The sequence below is a fragment of the Accipiter gentilis genome, chromosome 9 (genome assembly GCF_929443795.1).
Source record: "Accipiter gentilis chromosome 9, bAccGen1.1, whole genome shotgun sequence".
Taxonomy (NCBI): domain Eukaryota; kingdom Metazoa; phylum Chordata; class Aves; order Accipitriformes; family Accipitridae; genus Astur; species Astur gentilis.
The window spans coordinates 34843292-34869152 of NC_064888.1; the positions used below are offsets into that span (position 1 = coordinate 34843292).

General features: G+C 38.4%; 1 protein-coding gene across 10 annotated transcripts in view; it reads right to left on the minus strand.

Moving 5' to 3' along the window:
- The window catches only part of ABLIM1 (actin binding LIM protein 1), a 209405-nt gene that overhangs the window by 16139 nt on the left and 167405 nt on the right, over positions 1 to 25861 (minus strand). For 5 of the 10 annotated variants that reach the window (XM_049811324.1, XM_049811323.1, XM_049811320.1 and 2 more), the window contains 8 exons: positions 23470 to 23625; positions 18615 to 18650; positions 17208 to 17337; positions 7748 to 7852; positions 5362 to 5409; positions 2911 to 3057; positions 608 to 699; positions 374 to 470 (listed from right to left, as the gene is read on the minus strand). In XM_049811324.1, coding sequence (XP_049667281.1) covers positions 374 to 470; positions 608 to 699; positions 2911 to 3057; positions 5362 to 5409; positions 7748 to 7852; positions 17208 to 17337; positions 18615 to 18650; positions 23470 to 23625 — 811 coding nt within the window. The remainder of the gene's footprint in view (positions 1 to 373; positions 471 to 607; positions 700 to 2910; positions 3058 to 5361; positions 5410 to 7747; positions 7853 to 17207; positions 17338 to 18614; positions 18651 to 23469; positions 23626 to 25861) is intronic. The other 5 variants (XM_049811318.1, XM_049811317.1, XM_049811315.1 and 2 more) reach the window with 4 other exon arrangements.

Sequence of the window (25861 nt, forward strand, 5' to 3'; positions counted from 1 at the left end):
AACAGTGATAGGAACCACCAGTTTAAGCAAAATGTGTTATTGTAATTTAATAACCCAGCCTATTAGCATGTGTGTGATGTGATAGTCACCGAATATTTTACCTCACTGCTTATCTATATTAGAAAATCTCTCTCCTCAAAATTGCCTGAAAATTCTCGACCTCATATTTCTTCTAATTAAAAAACAACCACAACACTCCTCCTGTCACCAAAACCAGCTAATAAATTAGGCCACTCTTTGAGGGGAGAATACCACAGATACACATATGAAGCAGTCTTTCCAGTGGTCTCTTCTGGGAGACCGCTTGATATGTGTATATATGTTGTTCATTATCCACTGTTCATTATTAGCTTTACTGCCCTACATGTATTACCTGGAGAATCGTAACGACTGGCAGAAAGGGCTGACCTATCGCGACTCTCCTTTTCCATCTCTTCTTTCAATATCAGTTGTCCCAGACCAGAGTTGAGCTATTAAATGGCAATTAAAAAAAAATATATCAATAAAATAAAGCTGATCGGGGCTGTAATAGAAATTGCTTGCAGAAAACAAAGGGGCACTTTTTGGGTGGTGTTCAGAAACAGCATGAAGACAAGCTTATAACCACCTTCATGAGCTGCTCCTCCTGCAGCTGCCGGCGTCTCTGTAGCTCCTCATCATCTTCCTCTCTTCCACTTGATCTGCGTCTCATGTCAGCTCCTGCTTCCATAAAATCACAGTACAGAGAGAGCTTTGTGTATCAGTTCAACTGCAGCTTGAAGATTTCAATGCTAGTTCAAAGTACTGGTCAGTTTGATTTACTGTATAAACAAAGCAGTATTCTCTTACAGACTCAAAAGACTTTTTCAAAACTCACTCTTAATAAAACTCACTCAGATAGCCTGCCCTATGGCTATCAGGCTTCTTATAACATTAAGAAGTTGAACCGCACGTGAGTTCCAAACCAAGAAACAGTCCTGGACACAAAAGACATGAATCAATGTAATAGAAAAAAGGAGCTCAGACTGCTAGTTCTGGAACCATGGGGTTTCATGGCACCAGTAACTGTATCAGTGGCTGGAAACATAAAGTCTGATTTACATTTGTACTTCTATCTAGACTTGGAAAAGTAAATCTGAATTAATATTTCAAATGGAAAATTAAACTACATTAATCTCCTAAATGGGCTCTCATATTTGGAATAAACAAGGCCTTATTTTTAGTCTAAAATGAAGCAAACTGATTTGATCCATTGGATAAAGTTGAGTTAATTAAGACATAGGTTTTCTACATTTTAGTTCCTTACTTTTTATTCAATAATCTTTATTTTCTTGAATATTCTTAAGAAATAGTCCAATTTGGACACCAAGACACTTCCATGAGTGCACAGAATATGATATTGCTGCAAGCATTTAGACAGCAGTTGTATTTTTTTCCGCACAGGCTATATTCTGATATAGTTATTCACCAACTCTATGCTAGACAAACTGAGTGTTTTATTTGAATGAAAACTAAATTGTGCAACTAAAGTATCAGAAAAGTTTATATCAATTAAATGTTTTGTCCAGCAGTGTTAAATTGATGCTAATATGGAGAGAGACAAAAGGTTATGGAGAAATTATTTGTTTGTATTTAAATTTTTTTTTTGGTGTCTCAGGCTTTTGCAAGACTTTTCAATACAGCGGCAGTAATACTCTTTTTTTTTGACAGTTGAGCTCATTCTAGCTCTGTAAGCAAAATATCACACTCAGAAAATCAGACAAGAAGCTGAAAAACCTGGGGCTTGTGGGTTTGTTTTTTAGAGATCAATCTTGTATGATACCTTCTTATTTCTGAATAAAATACTTACATGAGCACATTTTTATCTTTATAGTGTCCAACCAGTCCTGTTTAGTTTCACTAACAAAATCACCTGATAGCCAATATACAAAGTAGTTTTACTGGAAACAATTAAAAGTTGTCATACACTGCCTAGAGACTGAGCTGAGAGCCAAAATTTCCAACAAAGGCTCTACCTCAGACATACAACATAATAATGCTGTAGTTCGCACAAGAATTGTCAGGAGACTTTCAAGTATGCAGATGTTATCACCATGACTGTAATGTTTGTCAGGTTGCAACCCTATATAAAGGACATCTTCAAAAAATTGCCGCTGCGTAAGCAGCCCCTTCAGTTGGTCATCGAGCTCTCCCACCCTCTGTCTCCTCTCTTAGCACTTCTATGAAAATCCCATTGCGATGAAAACCATACACTCCTTCAGAGAAACCTGAAACAGGCAACACGTTCAGTGTTTCAGACATGACTTCATAAAGGAACTAGGTTAGATAGCTTATTTTATGCTAAACCACGACAAGGGGTCATAAAAAATTAACAGAGAGAAAAAAGTACAAAACCAAAAAAAAATTTTAAAATGATGATGCACATGATTTAAAGAAAAGAAAATAAGATACCTGTAGTGCTACAACACAGAAGAAAAATACAGTCTGTAGAAACAGTAACTCTGAAAATCAGGACTTTTTTAGTCCATTAATTGTTCCACTTCAGTCATTGCTTCTTGTTGGAAGCAATCATATTTTCTGTGGAATATTTGCTATTAGCTTAGGACTAAAGGATTAAATAGACAATGACTGAAAGAAGTCAGGCTTGTGTGACACACCACGTTTTTTAAGCTACTGCATGGCAGTTCACATAATGTGTCTATGGGTTAGTATCAGTGTGATCAGTCCTTTAGCAAAACCTCTTCACTCAGTGCTATTCAAGAGTTTTAAATTCACAGACACTCAGAGGTATCACCAGAAGAACTGCACTTTGTGGTAAACACCTGGAGTGGACACAATCTTCACTACCCCTTTACACCTCCAGTATTAATCTACTTTGGTTACCAGTACCTTTTAAGCCGCATCGCTTGTATCTTTTTTTTTTTTGCATACCTATGGCCGCAAGGGAGGGAGGACCTGGCCAGTGGTCCGTCTCAATCTTTGGTATCTCGTTGGGTGCTGGTGCATGAGCTGCTGGGAACTTGGAGGACTTGATGATATCCTCGGAGGACTTGCTCTGTGCTGCCAAAGCAGCTGCATCTAGATGGCAATCAGGGAACTTAGCTATGTAATAATTTGTATCAGTATAAAGGCTGTCCTTATTTTGGCAAAATTTTATATTTTACAAGAAGTTAATTTTCAAAAGCAAACATTTTCATGTTTTGCTTTTCTAACTGCAGTTTGAAGGAAAGTAATGTCTTTCTCTTGCCAATAGATTGGAATCAAACCCTCCTATCTTCCCTCATCCCCACCCCCAAAATAACCTCAAATCACCTTTGGATTTCACTAGGGTTGCACAGTGTTAGAATGATTAGGCAAGAGTGAGAAAATTCAGTCTTAACAGTATTTGCCAATATCTCCTCAGGACAGCTGATTATTAATGAAGATGAAACCAGATATATGTACTGATCTGCCTTCCCTCTAGGGCAAGAAAACAAATGCGTCAAAAGAACAACACTAATTTTAACTCTACTGATGCTAATTATTTCCTATGTTTCTGTGAAAAGCTGCAAAACAAACAAAAAAATAAATCTGAAACAAATATATTTATTTAACCGGTGGATTTTTTCTGCTGCATGCCCTTGCTTATTAGCATGCAGTAGTAGTAAAAGCAGATGTGAATTTATTAATAAATACTAAACTCCATTCAGATCAACTTGGCAGGGAAAGGCACTTGCAATGAAATGAACCTCACCAATAAAATATCTCATCAGTGGGGCATCCACTTAAGATTCCAGTCTAAGCCAAAGTCTCTTAAAAGCATGTGAGGATGTGCATTATGGCTTTCACTTCTTGACATAAAAAAAAAATAATTCCAATAGGATTCAATTTACGTTAAAACCAGCCTTAACTACCTCTTATCTGCAAACTGCTAGCTCAGATCACCTTCTCTTATATGAAGCTATTGCATCAGAAGGAAGGATTCTGGACTTTTTTTTCCCTTTTCTCTTTTTTTTAAACAGAAAGACTTCTGTTAACAAAGTGAAGCACTGTGTTGCTCATCCAACACGTTCAGGGTAGTTTAGGAACATCAGTATTAGGTATCATTGGGAATTCTGAGCATTTTATGACTGGGAAACTCTAAGCATAATTGCAGGTACAGAGGAAGCTGGTCAGAGTTTACAAAAGCATGACTTCAAACAGTACTTACGTATTAGAATTGGTGATGTCAGTGGTTAAACATTCACATGTTAATGGGAGGTGAGGACATACATTAAAACCATAAAAATAAACAAAAATAATGTTAAGACTTTTCCCAAAATTAGCATATGGTTTGAAACTTATAAATAAAAAGAGGAAAAAACCCTTACGTAATACCACAGCAGTGTTATTTGCAATGCTTGTTCCTGACTAGAGAATGGACTTCCTGGGCTTTCCTAATCATCTCAGCTCAGTGGCTCTCAGCCAACCCTTCATCTAAACCCTGTAGTACTGCTAATTTGCGACTTAACCCTAAATACATTTCACTGGATAAAGGGTCTGCAAAGGGATGCAAACTCAGTCTTTAAAAAGCAGTCATCCTTCTTTCACCCCATTACATAAAAATCATCTCCTATTCAAAGTTTTCTGTTCACAGCAGAAGGGAAGAGTGAACACAGTCCGTTATAAGGAGGACCTTGCTCTGCAGTACTCAAGACTGGCAAGGCAGTGGGCTTCTGCCATCATCGTCATTTCAGACTTGCTATAACGACGTCTAAACCGAAAAGATTAGAGCACTAACACTACTGTCCCACTCAGAATCCTAACACCTGGAAAAACAAGTACAGCGTACTACCTGAGGTATCACAGGGCTTGAGAATCAAATTAGCCCTGCCAGTGGTAAGTCACCTGTATTATCTTCAACAATTAAAGATTCTTATTTAAAGCCACAGGTACATTTGGAATTCCAGTCTGATAATAACATCTCCATCTTTGCTGTTAAAATAAATTATTGTACTTTGTCTGTTTAAAATAAGGATATTCCATGAAGTCCCTGTCAGAGAACAGTCTGTTGTTAATCCATTTTAACATTGATCATGATCAATACCTGTATTCTGAAAACATAAACTTAAAGAAGTGAAACACAGGAAGGCATCATAATGCTAAAGAGACAGCAAAATCCCAGTTAATGGCAATTTTGCCATTAATATCAACATGGCCAAGATTTAAACCATATGATCCAAATGAAACAACATGCTTTAAAACATAAACACTCAGCAGGACATGCAATAACAACTGTTTCAAGCTTGGACTACTAATTTTTTATGCTTACAAAGTAAAAACTTGAATGCTTTTCACTAGTCTGCATGCCTTTTAATTTAGTTGACACTCCAGTTTTGAAATAAGAAGGGAAAGATCATTTACCGTGTTGTTTGTAGATGGGTGGTTTTCTGTAAATGTTGACACCTTGATCTGTGAAATTGAGAAACAGAAAAATGGGAATATGAAAACTACCTCAGTTGTAGATAAAGATAACTCCAACACTAAAACAACAGACAGACCAAATCAAGGATGTAGCACAAGAAAAAGCCAGAAAGCTATTTCTAGTGTTATACAAAATCGGATTGTTTAAAGAAAAGAAAACATAAGAACAAGTGAAAAGTCAAAGACATGTGGTATGAAGTCCTTTGGAGCTGATTCTGTAACATGTGGATGCATCCAAGTCATGAACCATTAATTTTAAACATTCAGAAGATTATCAGTGGGATAAAAGTTAGAGAAGAAATGCAAACAAGCAAGACATTTCAATGGTGAAGATACAAGCCATTTGGGGAAAAGTACCCCAAATAACTTTTGTGGAAAATTGTGCTTCAGTCATAACAGCTCAATTTTCTTTCCATCTGACTGGCTGGATCGAGCAGAGGAGAATGCAGTGAGCCTAGAATTCACTTAAAAATCCAGAGAACAAAATGGCTGCCTAATACACTGCTTTGAACAGTCAACAACAGCTATACTTCAGTGAGTCGAAGGGATGCTTTATGCACTGTTAACTAACAGACTACTAATTCTCAAACCACAAGGATAGATTTTATTTCTTTTTGTGACTTTTTTTGTAAGGCCTACCACGTTGCACATTATCAATGTAAATCAGAATAAAAGCACTTCCCAGAAATCTAATGCAGTAAATCTACAACATATCTAAAGATACCATATTTTTACAAATAATAATCTAAGACAGGAACCAGTTTGTTCTAAACTATCCTCCCACCCAGGCCCAACACTTCATGTATTTGGCACAGCTACAAATACAAAAGTTAATCCAAAATCAGGGCTACAGTGCAAAAATCTTTCAAAATCTTATTAGAAGACCAAAATGAGCTGCTGGGAACTAGAAAATTTATGTCAGAAACCCATTTTGCTACTTCATACTGCCTGAAAAAAGTTTCCAGTTATATTAGAATGAAAGATGAAAAAGCATTTTAGAAATACATGCTGTTATCACAGATCCAATTAAAGTGCTACAGGAGACAACTTAGCCTTTGGCATAAAGGAAAGCTAACTTTAAAACTCTATTGAAACAGAGGCAAATCTTACTCTGCAGAACCCTACATCCTTGACTAAACAGGCAAATTCATTGCACACAAAGACACTGAGGTGTCTTGTTAGCAATCTGTTATGGCTACTTGACCAGCAAACAGGTATAAACATTGCAAGGGTAGTCATGCAGTACTTCTGCGCACATCTACACCAGAAAGCTCTAAGGAGGACAGCAACACAGCTCCTTCTGTGGCTGCACTGCGCCAGCTGAAGAGGACCGCTCTCCCACCATGCTAGAGATTATTACTCAGAGCTATTCATGCAAGTAAGTGAGCTTTAGCTTACGCAAGTCAAAGTGAGCCAGGTTAGCTTAAGCAGTTAAAACAGCCTACTTTAGCCAAGCCAGGTCACGCTTATTTAAAGGGAAGTTCCCACAAACAGTTTATCTGCCAGATCTGAGGAAAGGAGGAAGAGCAGTAACCTCTGGCAGTGTGAAGGGATACTAGACTGAAAGGGACCTGAAGAATAACTGGGTACAACAAGCTTTCAGCTAGCACTGATGCAGTTAGAAGATGCATGTCCACAGCGCTAGGGACAAACCCTACCCTCATCCCATCAAAATCCAAGACAGATGATCTTCTCAGAGGCTGGAAGAACTGTGCCGCTCACTTCAAAACAAAGCCTGCCCTTTATAGAAAAGGCATCCTAAGGCATACATATCCTTGTGGATCTGCAGATCTCTCTGAGGACACCAAGTCATTGCACAAAATAAGTAAAGAAACATCCTCATCTGCTTTAAAAAAAAAAGGAAACACTAAACTAGAACTGTTGGGTTCAAGACTGAAACAAGTTACAGCAACCTGAATGAAAAACATATGTAATGGCTCACTGGTCAACTCTTTTCCGCATGTGACTCAAAACCAACTCCTCCAAAGTTAGCAGTTATGCTCGTGCTCAGCTGGTGCAACTGGGAGAAAAATCAAGCCCTGCATAGCTCATATCCAGCTCACAGGCCACCGACAGACCCTGAAAACCAAGGCATTCTAACAGTGAAATACCTGAACAACAGAATAGGTAAAAATCACAATGAACCCCCCCCCCCCCCCACATTTCTTAATGCACTACTCCTCTCAGCAAGCCCAGGAACAGTTCCAAACCCTGAGGGTGCACCCCATGGTAAACAGCGTGAAACAATGGAGACAAGACAGAAGTTACAAAGGCTACATTCTACACTGTGACAGGACACGAAGACACATACAGTGCCAGCTCCTACCTGGAACATGGAAATGTTTAGGGGCCTGAGCGTAAGTTGGAGTGAGAGGGCGGCTGTCGGGCCGATAGGGGACAGGGGAGTTCCGACCGCTGGACGGCTCATTGCCTCCAATGAAAGAATGGAGAAAACAAAATGAGAAGAGGGAGAGCAATAAAAAAAAGCAAGCCCAATCAAACCCAAACAAAACTGGTGGAATCAAAACGTCCAGGGAGAAAAGAAGTTGAACCAAAAATATAAATACAAACAATAACGAGAACTGGTAGCTCTGGTGACTTTTTTTCCCCTGATACTCCTGCAGAGACAAAAATTCACGTTCAGGCTGGAGTTGAGGTTTAAGCAGCTCAGACTCATTCTGACGGCATGCAGGCAGGAGCTGTGTGCTCGTAGCTGGTGATTAGATGGGCAGTGTGGAAAAGAAGAATGGAAGGTTACTTGGCAATGATTTAGTACGGAGACTCATATTTGAAGTTAAAAGTTGCAGACACAAAGTACAGCAGTTGATATGCAAACCCAAGATGAAACCAACTCCCAAGCAGATAGAAGCAGATGCTGGCAGTTACTACAGTTCCCTAAACCAAAAGCAAACAGAAGCTAGAGATGGAAAACAGCTGTTAGGTCACTTGGCCCATATCAAAAGGCAAAACTGTTCCTTACACTCTTTCATTGGTTTAGCTCTCTGGTAGGAAATTTTTTTTATGGCAAAATCATTTGTAAAGTAATGCAGCCCATCTGGTGGCTGAGCCCATATCGTTGATGCCACCCCAAATCTCTGTCAATGCCAAATTTGGCTCTGGTGACAATACTTCACCACTGCTGATTCAGCAAATCTGAATCTAATGTCTAAAAACTTAAGTTCCATTTTGTGCACACTGTTTGTTCCATTTGTAGGATCGCTCTTACTAGGACTATTTCTTTGCCTCCTAACAATCCCCCACAGCAATCCAACAGCCCTGAAAGTTCCCATGTCTGTCAGGGCAAGAGGGTTGTTGCAGAATCATGCTGGTTGATCCCCAAGTATCAAGGCTTAACAGCCAGATATCCAAACACATGACTCTGTGTGTACCATAAAATAATGTTGCTGCCTTTTACTCTGTGCCATTCTTCACACTAGTGCGAACTCATGCAAGCAAAAACCGTCCACATGGGTGCTTATTTTACATGGGTGTGGGTGACCACAATGGTGAGAAGTAGGGGAGCATCAAACCCCTTCCATTTTTCAGGTATGCGGAATGGCTTAAAAAACCCTAGAAAAGCTGATTAACAGAGTAAGGAAAAAAAATGGGGGGACAGGGATGACACAAGAACAGGAGAGCTATAAAACACAACGAAAAAGAAACTGCAGGCCTCCTTTCAGCTGCAGGTTTCCTATGTCCCATTAGAGGACCCAAAGCCTTGGACTCAGCACGCTTCTTATTTATATATTTGGGGCAGAGGGGTGGAGGTAGGCTGAGAGGGAAGGAAAAAGGAAGTTGTCTTTACACAAAAGTTCCTCTTTTACTTGAATGGTCATCTGTCAATCTAAAAGGCACCAAAAGGGAGAAAAAACAAAAAGCTCTGTACAAACCTCACTGAGAGAGATGTGCCACAGAGGCCTCTGCCAGTACACAAGTTAATCCTTCTGCATATATGTTTTAAAAATTACATGCACAGTTCAGGGGGCTTGGCTGTAAAAAATTTGTCCAGAAGAATGCATGTGCAAAATTCATTTACCACTTGGATAGTTCAGCCCTAAATGACATGATGTTCTTTCAGCCACATGAGTTGATGATGTTTTTTTATTTTGGGTACAGCAATGCTGAGCTTCTGGCCAAGTAACATAATTGCTAGGTTTACTAACTCTGAAAAGCAGTGTGAACAATTATTTAAAACAATATTGTCATATCTCAATCTATGGTCCTTTACCTGGCAATTCCAATATTGAGTTCTACTTGTCCAGCTTTTGAGATACTGTGATGGTGAAATACCTAACTTGGTTAAGCTGATTTTACTTATGTCTTTTGCTTCTATTGAGAAACTATAAGTTACTTTTCAGCAAAATCATTGTTTTATAGGGAAAAAAATATCAATATTGAGATGGCCTCAAGATATAGTTAATTCTAAAATTTATAGCCTTTATAAAGACATGTCATTCTGCCTTTCTGCTTCCATTAGCAATTAGCATATTCAATGAAAGGGAAGAATCAAAAGGGATTTATTGACCTGTGGACTTGTCACAACAGAGGAGTCACAAATACATTTTACCTGTTGGGAACTGGTAGTCAAAATGTGGGTGTGTTCAATTTACAATGCCTCTATCACCAACACTACAAATACAGGGAAGAAATCCTTCTTATAGCCCCCTCTTTATCTCAACTAGACACAACTAAGTATGCTCACACCCATAAATGTATGCTTGCTCATCTTGTATCTGTACATAGATATTTTGTTTAGAGAGAACTGGTAATGTTGTACAATGCATACAGTACCAGGCAGGCAATTAGCGTGGTATAATCCTGCACGTTGCTTTATCCATTGGCTTGTATTTCCTGGGGTTCCTGTGCAGTCTCTCCGTAATGACTCCTACTAGTACTGACAAATGACTCTCCTTTACACTTTCTAGGATGGCAGTCTCATTACCTCCAACCACTGTGGGAGGGAATGGTACATCTACTTAGATTCTCATTAGACCATCCCTGAGGAACCCACTCTTGTAACAAGGCTTAAGTGCTTCAGATGCAGCTGTAAAATCACCCACATTTTATGAAAGCAGTGCCAACATCTGTAGAATGTGCATATGCACACAGGAAAGCAGAGCTGCTAGACTGCCTGCACCTGCCTCCCAGGGCCTCCTGGCCAGCCTGCTTGCAGCTTTACATAAAAGTAGCGGCTGTGCGTGCTCTGAATTGGGGTTCCTTGCTGTGCCTGCACAGGAAAGTCTCTCTTAGTATCTCAGATATGCCATAACTAGTGTTAACTCCACAAAGCAGCAAGTAGTCCAGTTCACCAACACTGTAGGAAAAACTGGTTCCCACCCCCCTGGCATGAAGTTGAATGCATGTGTGTAGGTGGGTGGGGGATTTTAATAGATAACGGAGTAAGTTTAATATAAAAATCAATCACTTGAACACAGCAGCCTCAGAAGTGAAATTCAGAGCCTTTTTTTCTTTCATTCTGTTTGCTCCACCAGGTAGTTCCCATTTTCTATAGCTTGATTTGTTAAGCAGGTTCCCCTAGCAGTCAGGAATATAATTGCTTGCCTATACACAGCACGGTGTAATGCAGGTTCCTGCTGCCTTCTGAAGTGTTCACCACTGGGCTCACTGTGTGATTCACAAGGTAAGTTCACAGGATCAGGCCAAAAAACCCATATGCAATCAACACTGAGCCTTCTGTCAACTTGCAACCAACACTGAGCCTTCTGCCAACTTGCAATTTAGTTGCTCTTTTTCTGAATACATGTAGGAAAAAGAGCTCAACACCACCTGAAACCCTAAGTCCTATTAAGGTTTTGTTCTGAATGATATCATTCATCATCTTGTCCAGATGTGTAGCCCTTATTTCCCACACAAAACTGAAAGTCATGAAACAGCCAAAGCACGTCTGTTTTCCAGAGCAGAGCTTTCAGCTGCATCCACAAAACCCTGGAAATAGTGATCACACACAGAGAGCATTTGATTTCAGAGACCTGCCTCAGGGAAAGAAAGCAGGAACCTGTGAAAACCAAGGCCCAAAATCACTATGAAGGTGGGTAGACTCCTTATAGGAAGGTCTGTGAGCAGACGAATACACATTACTTCGGAGCTCTTTTTACGCAGAAGTCTTACAGGGGCTTTGCAATATTCTTGAATGCCTCTGAAAAATTCTAGGCATGTGAGATGCAATCCTGGCTCTCAATGAGAGTTTTGTCTCCGATTTCAGCAGGGTCAGGGTTTCTTTCGTTCATGGACTTGTTTTGATTCTTTCATAGAAGAGACAGTGCTTTATTGAGACAATACCAAATTCAATGGAGATTAAATGAAGTCTTGAGCTGATGCATATTACACCCTCTTCCAGCTCGTTCAACATATATGTTACATCAACAAACTCTGATTAAGACCTTCTGAGGCATATTTAGCCCTTTCACTCCTCCAAGTTCTTTACATTTGGCCTGGTCTACAAGGCTTGAGCATTACGCTTGTTTAAGCATTATGTTGTATGAAAACACACTGAAAGTGGTCTAAATGTCTATTTTTGTGGCTTGATGATACAAAATAACACAGACGTAACGTGTCATATGCCACTTTCATTATCATTATGCTGTTTGGAAATTATGTTTGGCATGATCCATATTATCTGACTCCTAAAGGAAAAAACCCCCTGAACTATAGCTTTATGAAGTCTTTCTTACAAACTTACACCAAGTTCACCTTCCTGCTAAAAGTCCAAGTGGCTTTGAGAAAGGCTGACCAAGTAAAAAGGATGCCTCTTCTTTGCATCACTGCAAATGTATCTATCACATCTAATTAATCCCAGACAGTGCTCTGGTTCTCCTTTCTGATATATTCACAAGGGTCCAATTCCCTAGTAGACACACAAATGCTACTCTCAAGCTAAAATAATGCAGTTCTTTAAACTGAAAACAAACACCTAGAATACCCAGGGCAAACAAACCCCTATGGATAAGAATATCAAGGAGTTGCATTAGATGCAGCCAGTGCCAGAATAATCTCCTTTTTCTGCCACACAGACATAAAAAGGGGGTACTTGGACAAACGTGGTATGCAAGGAGGATAAATGAAGAACCATGTGGGAAACCCAGATTAACCTCATCAGTTGATAACAAAATATCTATTTATGAACATGAAGTAGTGGAGAGGACAAACAATATAGTGCAACTGGACTTCACTCAACACTACTCAAATGCTAAAACAGAAAAAACACACAACCCCCTCGAATTATATACTGAACAAGCTGTATTATCCCTTCCTATGAGAACACTTACACCTACAAGTTGTAATAGTAGAGAGGTTCATTTAACAAAAATATTACCAGTCCCTATCATCTTGTCTTTCTTTAAGTTCATGTGCATGGTTGGTACATATACGTATATACACACTATATGTACTTTCAGAGTATATCTTATTAAGAACTATCTTCCATCATATTCCTTTTAGAGGACAAGCCAGAGCTTGCTCTGACTTAGGGAACATTATGAACATTTGTTCATCTAACGTTTTGTGAGCACTTCGTTGATCACTTAACATGCTGGAAAAATTAAAAAGGTCTTCAGGCCTTTTGACCTTTTGTACCTTTCAATATTTTGCATTAATGGGAAGACAAAAGCTTTTCCTAAGCTGTTTCAGTAGCTACTTATCTTCACCTTAAACAAGTCATAGAAATAAAGATGATTTTTATCTAATTTAAGTGTAACATAGGATCTTACTGTATCTTTGCCTGCTATGTGGGAGAACCTTCTGTTACCACACAGGTACATAGACACTGAATAAATCACTACCAAATCCTTCCATTTGATAGTGTTAATACATTAACAGCCATAACTTTTTCACTATGAGATTTAGAATTATTTGATGGTCTCTCTCTGAAGCTTCTGCAGTGTTTCTTTTCAGAAAATCATGGAATCTTACAATGTCTTATGTGACATATCTGAGAAGAACCATACCCACCCCTTTGTCTACAGTGTTTATAATCCTACTTAGCCTTTTGTACCAATAATTGACATACATACCTAATCTACATGCCAGGTAATTCTTTGAAATCCAAAAACAATAGGCATGGATTTCCAATAGTTCTTCTGATTTATCTGTTGAAGAAGCTATTTTCTCAACAGAAAAAGAATGAAAATGCCACTTGAAAGAGTGTGAGCATTGATTTGTATTTACAGCAAAGAAATGTTGAAATTGCAAGGATTATGAATTAACTGCATGCTGAAATGAGCAGTGTATCTATTTTTAAGGGTCCCAATGTTTTAAGTTTGAAGTGAGATTTTTTTCTATGTAGTGACAAAATAGGAAAGTTGAAAGTGCATATACACAAAAATCATCTAAGAAAATTCAGGGGTAAAATTAGTAATGGTGATCGGAATGCTTGAAGAGTTGTAACATTGAGATCTATTAGCATTTCTTGAAAGTTCATGGCAACAACTTCTTTGCAACCGTTTTTGATTATCTCCAGTTTATAATTATCTACATTAATCAGTGGTGCCAGAATAGAATCTATGTTCAACTTCCTCAACTGTCTCTTTTTGAGCTCTTGTAGGTGATATAAGCTATAACCTTCTCCCCAACAGAAGAGATGGCACAGCCAGAGAGTGCTCCAATAGAAATAAAAGTAAAACCACATTCACAGAAAGCAAGAAACAAAACTAAAAGCTTATTGAGCTGAAAGAGCCCCTTGAAGGAACACAATGAAAGAACAACCCTCCCCCAAATCAAACCATGGAAAATAACAGATTGAAAAAAAGAGAAATGACCAGATCCTCAGGTAGTGTAAATCCTTGCAACTCTACTGCCTTCAGCAGAGTCTGCTGATTCTCACTAGTTGAGGAGAGGCCTAGAGATTTTAATTTTACTTTGTTGGGCACTAATTATTGTCAATGGGATTAACAATTATTAACTTCCTTGTTGCCATTGATCTTTATATGAACTTTTTTTTTCTTCTCCATATTTTTGATCACCTTGTTCTCAGCCAGGCAGTATATGTAGTCAATTTTTAAATGCATGTTTTACAAATGTGGAAATAATAATTTAATTTGATATGCTAACTGCTGTAGTGATTGTTATGTACTGCTTTAGAAAAAAAGCTAAATTAGGCACATATAGGTTCTAAATAGTAAATGATAATGCTTTCCTGTATATTTCTAATAGGTAATTGCTTGATGACTCTTCAACTAGGGCCCTTAGAAATGACATATTTCCTCTGAAAAAGGACATTATGTCTATTCTAACATAGTTTTAAGTGTAACGGCACATTTCGAGGCATGCTCAGCTATACAGCCAATGACAACCTTACGGAGATACACCTTATTAGCTTTGACAGAAGGCTAATAAATCTCCAGCCTGGAGGGTACTCCCTGGGGAGGCCTGGCTCCTTACCTTTGACATGGGGGATGAAGTGGTGTCGGAAGGGGGAGTTGGGGCGGGAGTCATGGTGAGAGGAGCTGAGACTGCTAGTGCGCAGGTATGACAACCGCTGCACACCAGTAGAGAGCAGCTCTGCGGCAGCAGGGAATCGGGGGGCAGAACAAAATGAAAACAAAGAAAAACAATAAGAGAAAGGCAGGGAAGGAGGCTTCAAAGGAAGAAAAAAAAAAGCATTGAACAATTAGGATTCTGAAAAGAAGGAAGGAGAAAAAAAAAAGGTTAAAGACGTACCGAAGGGTTCATAAATGTTAGACAAAATTACAGGAAATATTAGAAGAGAGGCTCAGATTTTAACTGCGTCACTAATTTAGCATAACATTTATTGGCTTAATGAGCTTCTGATCTATGCCTTGTTACCAAAAAGTAGCCTGCTACCACCATGCAAACATCACAAACATTGATGCTCAATTAGTTAAGAAAGCAGCTGTTTTGAAAAGTGCCTGACCAAAAAATGTTAGTCAAGAGGCATGCAAGCTGTTTTCTATTGTTTTAAGACATTCCAAAAATGCTGCCAACATCAGCTAGGGCACCGTGGGAGGAAAAGGCTGCAAACTTTTTCAAAACTTGTAGCACTCAAATTTTTGAAGAACCTTATGCTGACAACGTCAACACAGTGGTTCACTTCTCTCTCAAGGGCTAACCGGGAGCCAAAGAGAAGTTATCTCGGGCCACTGGGTTTATTCACAGAGAAATTATTCTTGCAAATAACATGATGATAAGAAGTGCCATTAGGAGAAAAATGGTAGATATACATGTGCTATTATTCAACATGAATAACTACTGTAGGAAAATTATAAAGTAGCATTAACAATTATCCCAAAGCAGGATAGCAAAGATGAAAATGATGAGTTCTACAGAATTACTTCTGTGTCATATAAGAAACAGAAACAGGTAAGCCAAAGATGAGATCATCTGAATAGAGATAAGTTTGAACAAGTATCTTCTCAGAAAATCCCTCAGGCTGTGAACTTTTGAAGATTTTACATTTGGATCCAAACTCTGGCTTGAGCTCATCTGCCCATCACAAGTTACATAAACGGAGACTGCTTCTGGGGAAGGTCCTTGACTGAACACAGACAGTAAAACTCAAATTACAGTAAAGTGTGGAATAGGGCCTGGATTTGTTCATATCCTTGATACAACTGATACAAATGGAAAAATCCCCTCAGAATTGCCAGAATCAAGAGACAGAAGTTTGCAGCTTTTTCACGCTTTTAAGTCTCTTTCGGTTTCAGTTGTAACGTCATCTTAAAACACAGTCATGTTGTCAGCACTAAGTATCAGACACAATTTGCCTCTGTCCCACCTCCCTTGGGTCCTTTAAGTAAGGCATTCACTGACAGACACAATTAGCTGCTTTCAGTCCACCCCCACTAGGAAATGGCTACAGCATTCAAGTTCCACAGTGGTGGCTCTATTATAAATCTTTAATTTTAAAAATGCAGCTCCTATTGTATATGGGCTTTTGGCATCCCAACTGTTCAGCTGTAATCACCAAGGAAGATGAAACTGCACGACTGTATCACTTAATTTAAAAGCAGATCACAAAGATTTAATTCACTACCATAAACAATAAAATCAGTCTTGAAAAGTCTTCAATGAATAGCATTTAGAGATACATTTTTATGCAATTTGGGTGTGCATGAACAGTTCATTTTCATATCTTGCTTTTATATACACAACCAGTAATTTTGAACGCGCTGGGAACCTGAATGACCTGTACATTTTCTATATTGTACATAGAACTTGTACATCACTGCTAAACCAGTAAATGAAGTTTGTGTTTTTTAAATGTTCCCAGGCAGTTGCCTATGGCTTTAATTAAAGAAATCTACCTTGTGAACCATGGATCTGTGTTTCAAAAAATGACTAGCAATTTGGAATATCTGGGGGTTTTGCTGCTGAATCTGATATTCTATGGCTGCACCAAGCTTTAAATGAATTGGTTTTTAGGGGGGAGGAATCCTACGTTACTAACTTCTGTGTAGTCAAGCCATAACTCTTGTTTCCAATATGATACATTTCCCAAATTCCAGAATGAAGTTTGTGATTTGCTGCTGCAAATACTTACTTGCTTTCAGAAACATACAAAGATTTAAAAAATAATTAATCAGAAACAAACCCAGAGATCCATATTTATGATGTAAGAAACACTCATCAGCCTAGTACAAAAGACTGCATCAATCAAGAATAAAAAACAGGTAGAAAAGGAGATATTAAAATATGGAACAATTTTTCAATTAATTTTCACTGCTAAGAGAAACAGGTGCTTCACTGTGCCACTAAGCGACATAATAAAGAAACAATAGTTTTACATATACTTCTAATGCAGTTGCCCTTACCAGGTCTGTGGAAATGCTGAGGGGAACGTGACATGGTGGGTGTGTAGCTATGACGACTGTACACTGGAGAATTAATGGAGCCCTGACTAGTAGACCTGTGAATCATGCGATCCCGAATATCTTGATAACCCTGCAGAATAGAAGCATTCACTAATAAATGTAAATGCACATTACACATTTTTAGCAGCACTTAACTTTCACGGATCTGAAGACATCAGCAGAAGCTACTGAAATAACAAAATCCCGTAAGATTTCAACCTACTGCATTATTACTGTTCTCCAATGATCTGTTCCAAAGAGTCCAATCCATTTTTATAGTCTGGGTCAGAGTTCAGTCTTGGAAGGTTCCAACTTCAAATGTAATTTCTATTAAATTCTATATAATCCCAGATTTGCCCACATTCCTGGGACTCCATAAGAGAAGCTGCATTCAGAGTATCTCTCGTGGAGCATACTGCCCAAGATACATGAGCTAGCCTTCACCTAGCTAACTTGGAGACCAGCAAGAATCCAATAGCTGCAGCACATAGCTCTCTGCAGCTTAATTTACCATGTGTGTCAACCAGCTACATCAAAAGGTATTTAGTATCCAAATTAGATTCCCATTGTATCTGAAAACATGACACCTTCTTGTATAGCAAAAATCAATTTACTTGGTTTCCTGGGGGAAAAAAGCCAATTAAAAAAACAAACAAAAAAGCCCCAAACCAAACAAACCCACTCCCCCCCCCAAAACCCCACGAAGCAAACCAAACCAGGACAAAAGGGGCAGGACTGATGTTAATGCATGAAGATTTACAAGAAATTTTAAGTAACTTTTTTAACATATAACAACTACTACAACTTTTATGTTGCAAATAAACAACAGTCCCCACCTCCAAAATGATAATTATTCTGCAATGGCATCTATTGTACCCTGACAAATGACTTTCCAAATGTTTCATGTTATTGGGATGTTCAAATTAACTCCTAGGGAAAAGCGAAACCAAACCAAACCATAGTTATGCTTTCTTCAAGACAAAACTGCAAATGTTTTAGTAGCAAACATGGCTTATTACTTAGATGCTTAGAGCAGCACTTTAGCTCATGTAAATCACCCAGCTCCTGAGATCTGAGTCTGCCTATGCCACAAGAAGGATGAATGTACAAGAAGTGACCTCTGCTGGCCAAATTACTGTGCTTTATAAACAACAAATGGGTAGGAGTGGTAGCTTCATTTTGTGTACAATCTGTCAATAAGAACTTAATGTTTTCTTTTTAGACTTAATTTTTGTTAACTTTTGATATTCAGAAAAAGTGTCTGTGTGGCAAACAGAGATGGATCAGACTGATAACAAAATCAACACCTGCTGGAGTAATTCTAATTACGGTAAAATACTGCTCCCCCAAAGGTTCCACCAAACTTACTTCTGCAGAAGGGGTAGGTGATAATGTCCTTGGAGACTGCAAAGACATAAAAATAAGGTTAGCAAAACATCTTTGTGTGTGATGGGCCAGAAAACGGTAATCTAAACATTGCTGAAGATACACTGATATATAGCAATGTAAAATGGCAATGCACAAATTACTGAGGACAGTGCAGCACTGGAACTTGTTTCTTCCGAATTGTTCTGGAACTGGTCCATAAACCATTGAAGCAATTAAAGTTTCTGGGAGAATCTTTATAAGCATGATTAATTTGGTCAAATATCACGCAACATCATCTCTCAGCCATCTAATCATTGCGGTAATTAAAAAATAGCTGTAAAGATCAAAATCAGAAGGGTTATTAATTTAATAACCATGCCTGTTACGAAGAAGTCTTTAAAGTGGAAATCAAAAGTAAATAATCTTAACTCAGAGCTTTGCAAGAAAAATCAGAAATACAGAACAACTTCCAGGATGAAGCATGTTTTTCCTCCAGCACACATACTCCAGCAAAAATGTGCTTCTCCCCAAGGCCTCACATTTCATACCCATGCAAAGGAGTACGTAGTTGTGATCAACATTTCTTTGATATGATCTCCTTTTAATCTCTGTGTTCTTCCATGGTAACATAAGGAGAACAGACAGGAATTACAAGCATGTATATTGAAAGAAATGCGCAAAGGCCAGTAGGCAGAAATATTATGCACAATATTATGAAAAATTTCTATTACAGAGATAGGGAAACTGAGACAAGAAATACCTTTAGAAATCAAACATAGGATTATGCATACGTTGATGGTACGAACAAGAATAAAGACTATGTATAATTACCAGTTATGTGCCCTTTAATCACAAGACAATTTGAAGCTGGAAGATCAGGATTTAATTATTTTCTTTATGCGCTAAACTTCAATATTATTTAATTGCCATAATAAACTGGGCAAGAGATTATGCTTTTAAATAAGACCACAATTATTATAGAACTATACAACTATTAAGGTAATGTCTCAGAAGCAGAACTGCTGATTCTGGTCCAACTATTGCAATACTGTACAACAGCAGTAGTGTAAAACATATGCAGAATTTCTGGTAATAAATATCCAGCTATACATTTTGCATTTAGAGACCATTAACTTTCTTGGAGCTGGTGACACTGTGAATGCAAAGTATCCAAAAAGGAGTGACATTTTTATTTGGGTATAGAACATCCCCTTTTCAGCAAGTTTCCATAAAGCTTTTTAAAGACTGCTTTCATTTCTTTCTACCAAAGCCTTGAATTTCTTTTACGTTCTTGTCTTCCTAATCCTTTTAACTGCACAAGTTCTATACGGCAAACCACCATTTCATTATATATCTAACAGCAGCAGCTATAAAAACTTTGCTCCACACGAAACATACCGTATACAGTGCTTTGTAGCATCATTCTCCACAAAACCTGAGAGCTAATCTAAAACTTTCAATATGAATGAAAAAAGCACATATTGTGATGCATGTTCCCACATTTTTCTACTAGTAATTTATGTGTTACTGTAAATAAATTTCCATATTCTGCTGTGGTTGCCTAGATGCTAGGGTAATTACTACTGTAAAAGGTAGTCACAGGAATCTAAGACTGGGAAGGCATCCCAGAAAGTAACGTGCTGAATCCATTACTAACTTTTCATGTATTTTTACTCCATTGCTATCTGACATCACCTTGCTGCTTTTTAGGAAATGGAACCACACTCTGCAGCCAACTTACTGCTTTATCATGCACAGGTGAACTGCCGTATCTCAGACTCTGGGTCTGCCAAGGAATGCTTGTTTCTTCAGGGTTTATGAGGTCCTTTAAAATCTGGTCTATCACAGAAGTCTACACTAGTCATAGTAGTAGTTCAAAATACACTGTGCAGTTGACTGAGAAGAAACAGAATAGTAAGCCAGTGGAAATACAGAGTGATGACTCCAGATTGGGGGGTGGGGTGGGTGGGCAGAGAAAAGAAGAAGTCCGGGTAGAGAGCCTGTTCTGACTAAATTTACAGTAAAACTTCTACTCGCTGCAACAGGCTCAATGCTCTACCACTTTGAGACCTAAGGGGCTGCTCTAATACCTTAAGTCATACAGGTCTTGTGCTCTGAGAAATTTCTGCACACTTTTACAGGTGTCGTTTTATAACACAAGTTCCAGCATTTCACACCAACCTCATTTTAACTGTGTTTTTCTTGAACTACCAGGTAGGATGCTCCACTTCGAAGCATGCATCACATTAGAAAAAATCCTTTTCTCATTTTACAACAGCTTGTTTACTGAAGGCTGTTACACACATTTAGTGCTTTCAACAGACAGAATACTAGAAACAAAGGACATGCAGGTTAAATGCTGCTTCTCTCAGTATTTATGCAACAAAAGTCAGAACTGAGAAAACACAGTTTCAGTCCTAATCAGTTTGCTGCTAGCAGGGCAGAAGTTATAGGACATGAAGAACCTGAGTAACTGACAGTTTCTGGAAACGTTATCACTATATTAAGGGTCAGCCTCAGTAGCAGAAAATTTATTTACAGAGCTCATTTCATATCTCTTAATCTCTTTCATCTCAGAAGCTAAACCACCTCTTCATGAGCTCCTTTTCTCTTCCCCTGCTAACTGCTGGTGGGTCTATAACTAAAATGCCTGGTCCCACTAGATGGTGCTATGTGAAAACATTTTTCATCACAGACTTCCAGAAAAACAAGACTGGGATTTAACTGAACGGGACTGAGAAATTTTCCAAAGCATTTCCCTTCCATTGCAACAAAGAAGAAAGTCTCTCATGCTGTGTTTTCTCACTTTCTATGGCTAAAGTATACAATTTTCTTGTAGCCCATTCCCTGTACTTAAGGTTTGTCTCCACTACTGAATTTGGTGGCTCTTGCACATTTCCCTTGTACACCCAGAAATCTTTCTTAGCAGAGCTAAGTGATTTTTTTCCTTTTTTTTTTTTTTTTAAATCATGGTGAAGGGCATTTCTAGTGTATAAGCTTAAACTCAGGGTCCCCTTTTATTTAACACCACCACATACACGCACTTTGCAAAGAGAATGGAGGTTAAATCACTCAAAGTCTGCAAATCCCTGCCATGACTAAACATGTCACCTCCTTTGCTTTTTAAAGATGATGGTGACTGATGTATGATGTACCAAGATTGTTGTCACTCAATTACCACAACACAAACACAAAGTAAGAGATCACTCCACCCCAATGGGCTTGTGCTCTCATTAGGGCAAGGGAAGGGAGGAAAAACAGGTACAAAGAGGTGAGGTAACTTGCCCAAGGTGACAGAAGGCAGCAGTAGCATTGGGTGGAAACCCCAGATGTTCTGAAAGAAGGTGAGAGCCCTTCTGTTTCCAGAACAAATTTCTGTAGTCACCAGAAATTAATTGGATTTAATGCTGGTGAAAATATGGGGTAAGAAAACCCCAAAGGCTTTTGCTTATCTCCAGAACAAGCATAACAGCAGACAAGTTCCAACATACTGCTTTGCAAGTGAGAAGCTTCCCCTTCAGGATTAACAAATAGTTCACCTTCTCTGGGTGAGATTAATTAGTTCCTCTTCTGTCACTAACAAGAGACTTGTGTTTGTAGAGGGTTTTGTGGAATGGGTCAGGCCTGTTGGAACTGGTCAGAGGTCACCAATGAATCTCACAGTAGTTATGAACCAGATGTCAGCTTGATTCACTACCAACATAAATTTGAGGGGGAAAATTGTGTAGTATTCTGACCTGTTAATCTCTTATTTTATTCCTGAGCTGAACAGTCTCTTGAATTTCTAACTCATGTTACAATTCAAAAGACTAACCCTATGAAACATTAAAGAACAAAGGAGAAAAACGGAGGCAGCTCTGATCTGTTGGTGGGCAGACCACTTTGCTAAGAAAGCAGATTATCAGTCACTGATCTGGGCATCTTGAGACCACTGGTGCGAATGATTTACTGTACTTCCTTTTTCCTCAGCTTCTCTTCATACTCCATTCAGTTACAGTCAGGAAAGTCACTGAGATTGCAAGAAAGGAAATCCATTTCCATGTCTATTTAGGTTTGGATTCAGAAGTCTGATTTACAGCCAGATGGTATTACATGACAAAACCTGCTTCACTATCTGCACTGGAACCATATAAATAGTAATTGCAGCTATGGAAGTTCACCTGAGAAAACTGGGGGACCTTACAACCTGAAAGATATCTTTAAATACAAATTGAAGAGAATGAATTAAATAGGGGTTTTTTCCATCACTGCAGGATACATGAATCCTTACTAAATGTGAGGTAGCTATTTACATAACACAACTAACCTGCTATCGCAGGTGGAAGAGCACTTCATTCTGACCCAGTTCAGATTTTATCCAGTATGTCTAGCAAAGTGCTCTGGAAATATATTTCCCTTCACTATGTGTAAGAGAAAGCATCCCGCTGCTCTTAATCCTTTTACTGCCCTTTATTCCTCATATTCTGTTGTGAATATCAGTGCTCCACAACACACCATGAGGTTGGATTTTGCCTCACATTCTGGACTTTGCTGTACCCAAAGACTAGGATATCCACGTGAGTTACAAGAATGCACCTACAGACAGCCTGCAAGCCTCCCCCTGCTCCCGTCACTCCTCTGTCAGTGGCTGGTGTTAATGTAGGTGTTTAACTGTGTGATTAATTGTGCAGTTTCACAAGAGGCTTCATCATGATTGTTCCCATTTAAACCCAGATCAAACAGACAAAAAGCACTGTGAACAGCAGCAGCAACAATATCTAGGAGTGTCAATTAGAAACTGTTTCAAAAGAGGATAGAAGCGAAGCAGGCTTTGAATAAAGCATATAGCAGAATGAGTTGCTTGTTGGTTCATTACCTCTCCAAGACTCTGTCTCTCCTGTCTGTCCTCGTAGGCAGAAGTGTAGAATGGCTCATAAGTAATTAGGTCTGGACGTTCAATGTCATAAATGGCCTTGACTTTGGGAATGGCTGCTAAATCCTTGTAATCAAGGATTTCATTGTCTACTTTTGCCTGAAGGTCAAAGACAGAAGATAAATTAACTTACACAAATGCACTGGTAATTTTTTGTTTTACACAGAATTTATGATTTTTGTGTATTTGTTGTCACACTGTTGCTACGGAAAACCCTTTTTGGCACTCTACACACGAAGTGATTGCTTCTTGTTCTCCAGCAAGCCTCCTCTGCAAAAGCACACAGTGTTTTCTCAGTTTAGGAAAGAAAGAACATGGCATATACAGACCTAATACAAAAGTTTCTTATCCCCCGTAGTCAGCTGTAAAGGTCAGCTCTGCAAATGACTCATTTTGTGGCCTCAGGCAAGTATTTTCACCTTTCTGCTCTTGTTTTCCCCATATGTAAAATGTGTGATAACATCAATTTAGTTTGCAGATTACAGAGATTATGAGAGGATTCCATGCAGAAGACCACAGACAGAAATTCAACTTAGAACTGTGCACACGAGAGGAAATAAAACTTATTACAAGGAAATAAAAAGGCAAGCAGGACTATTTGTCAGGACTGGGTGTCCGAACTCCAACTGAAATTATTATATTGCACTCATCACTCAACCTATACCCAAGCTTCTGACTAAGGCATATGTTGCTTACTAACTGCATACTACATAGTACTAACATAGACTATTTTTTCCACTAAAACTGCAAGGACCTCTTGACTAGTTAAAAAATGGAAGTAGGAAATCAGTTCCAAAGGCAGCTGCACCCATCAGAAGAAGCTTGAAAGAGACCTTGCATATAGTTTAGATAGCTAATATCTTTCCTTAATTAAAAAAGGCTTTTAAAAAAATCCTTATACATTCTTACCCACCTTACAGAAACAGATTTGATGATTAAAACTGAAAGGGAATATTCAAATTGATTTTCAATTCTTCTACTAGATATTTTATTTATTCATAGCAAGCTGCACAAGGAAACAAGGCTGATCTGTTTCTACTCACATTCAGTTCCATTCTTGCTGAGTACTAGCACCTAGTATTTTCAGAGTAAAGTGCATTTGCCTTCCCAAGCTCTCGTAACAACCACTGGTCTTGGTGGTTCTTAAGCAATGCCATAAATTAGAAGCAACACAAAACATTTTTTGATAGAGAAGTAAGGTTTGAAATAGTTAGGAAATACACGTTCTAAAAATAGCCTCAAATCTTTTCAGTTTTTATTCACCAGATATAACAAAATACCTTAAGTGAATTAACCCTTAAAATATGTAGGTATATTAAGGTATGTTATTTCTGTAATATTTTTACCACAGTCTGTTAATGAGCTGCAAATATGTCTGGATATACTTAATCCAATATAAATTACCACAGATATTTCTGTAGACCCTGGTCTAGGCCACCATGTTGCCCTACAGACTGTGCTGTTGAGCAGCAGTTAAATTTCATAACCTACAGCTTATGGAGTTGATATTACAGCAGACTGGCAGTTCTCCAGGACATGCTCTGTGTTTTAATATTTGCAGTGTGAACATTTTTAATATATCAGATAATTTTTGTTGCTGTTGCTGAAATGCACTGAAGAACTAGTATTTAACTCAAACTCAGGACTTGAGATTTGTAATTTTGGTAAATTTTCTGCATTATTATACAAGCAACTGATAAATTTCTGTGTCTTACGCTACATTTTTACCTATGTAATCCTAAGGCTATCTATGAAGTCAGTGATTCAGCATTATGCATAGGTAACAGAAAAGAAAGTTTGCCCTGTGGTCTGCCTCTTCCCAGCATACCTTCATCTTTGCTCCCCTCATAAAGGACTCTCTCTCACTAACTTGTCTTCCTGTGATTTTCTTCCTTAGCTGTTATCTTCCACTTCTACCTTGGGTTTTGTGCAGGTTATCTGTGAGCATGGTTTATATGAGGACAAAGGTTATATGGACTTTCAAGAAACAGGATTCTTAAATGGATGTGAGTTTTTGGAAGTGTAGGTTATATGCATGGAAATACAGCAAGTTTGAGAAGGCTGAGTTGTTCTGTTATTCACCCAAGTACATTTGAGTTGATCTTCTTCCTCCTTAGAACCGGCTTAGTACAGCCACAAAAGATGACTTTTTTTTTTTTTTGATCCTGTGGACTTCTTTGCCAAGAAAAAAAAAGTTACTGACATTTACAACACTGAAATGCCTGGAAAAGTGGTATGAAAAGAGGAGAAAAACATTATTCCTTTAAAAAATTTGGGGCCAACCTTCTGCTGATGTATTTCCAATTTCAATTTCTAAGATCTTATGGGCTCAAAA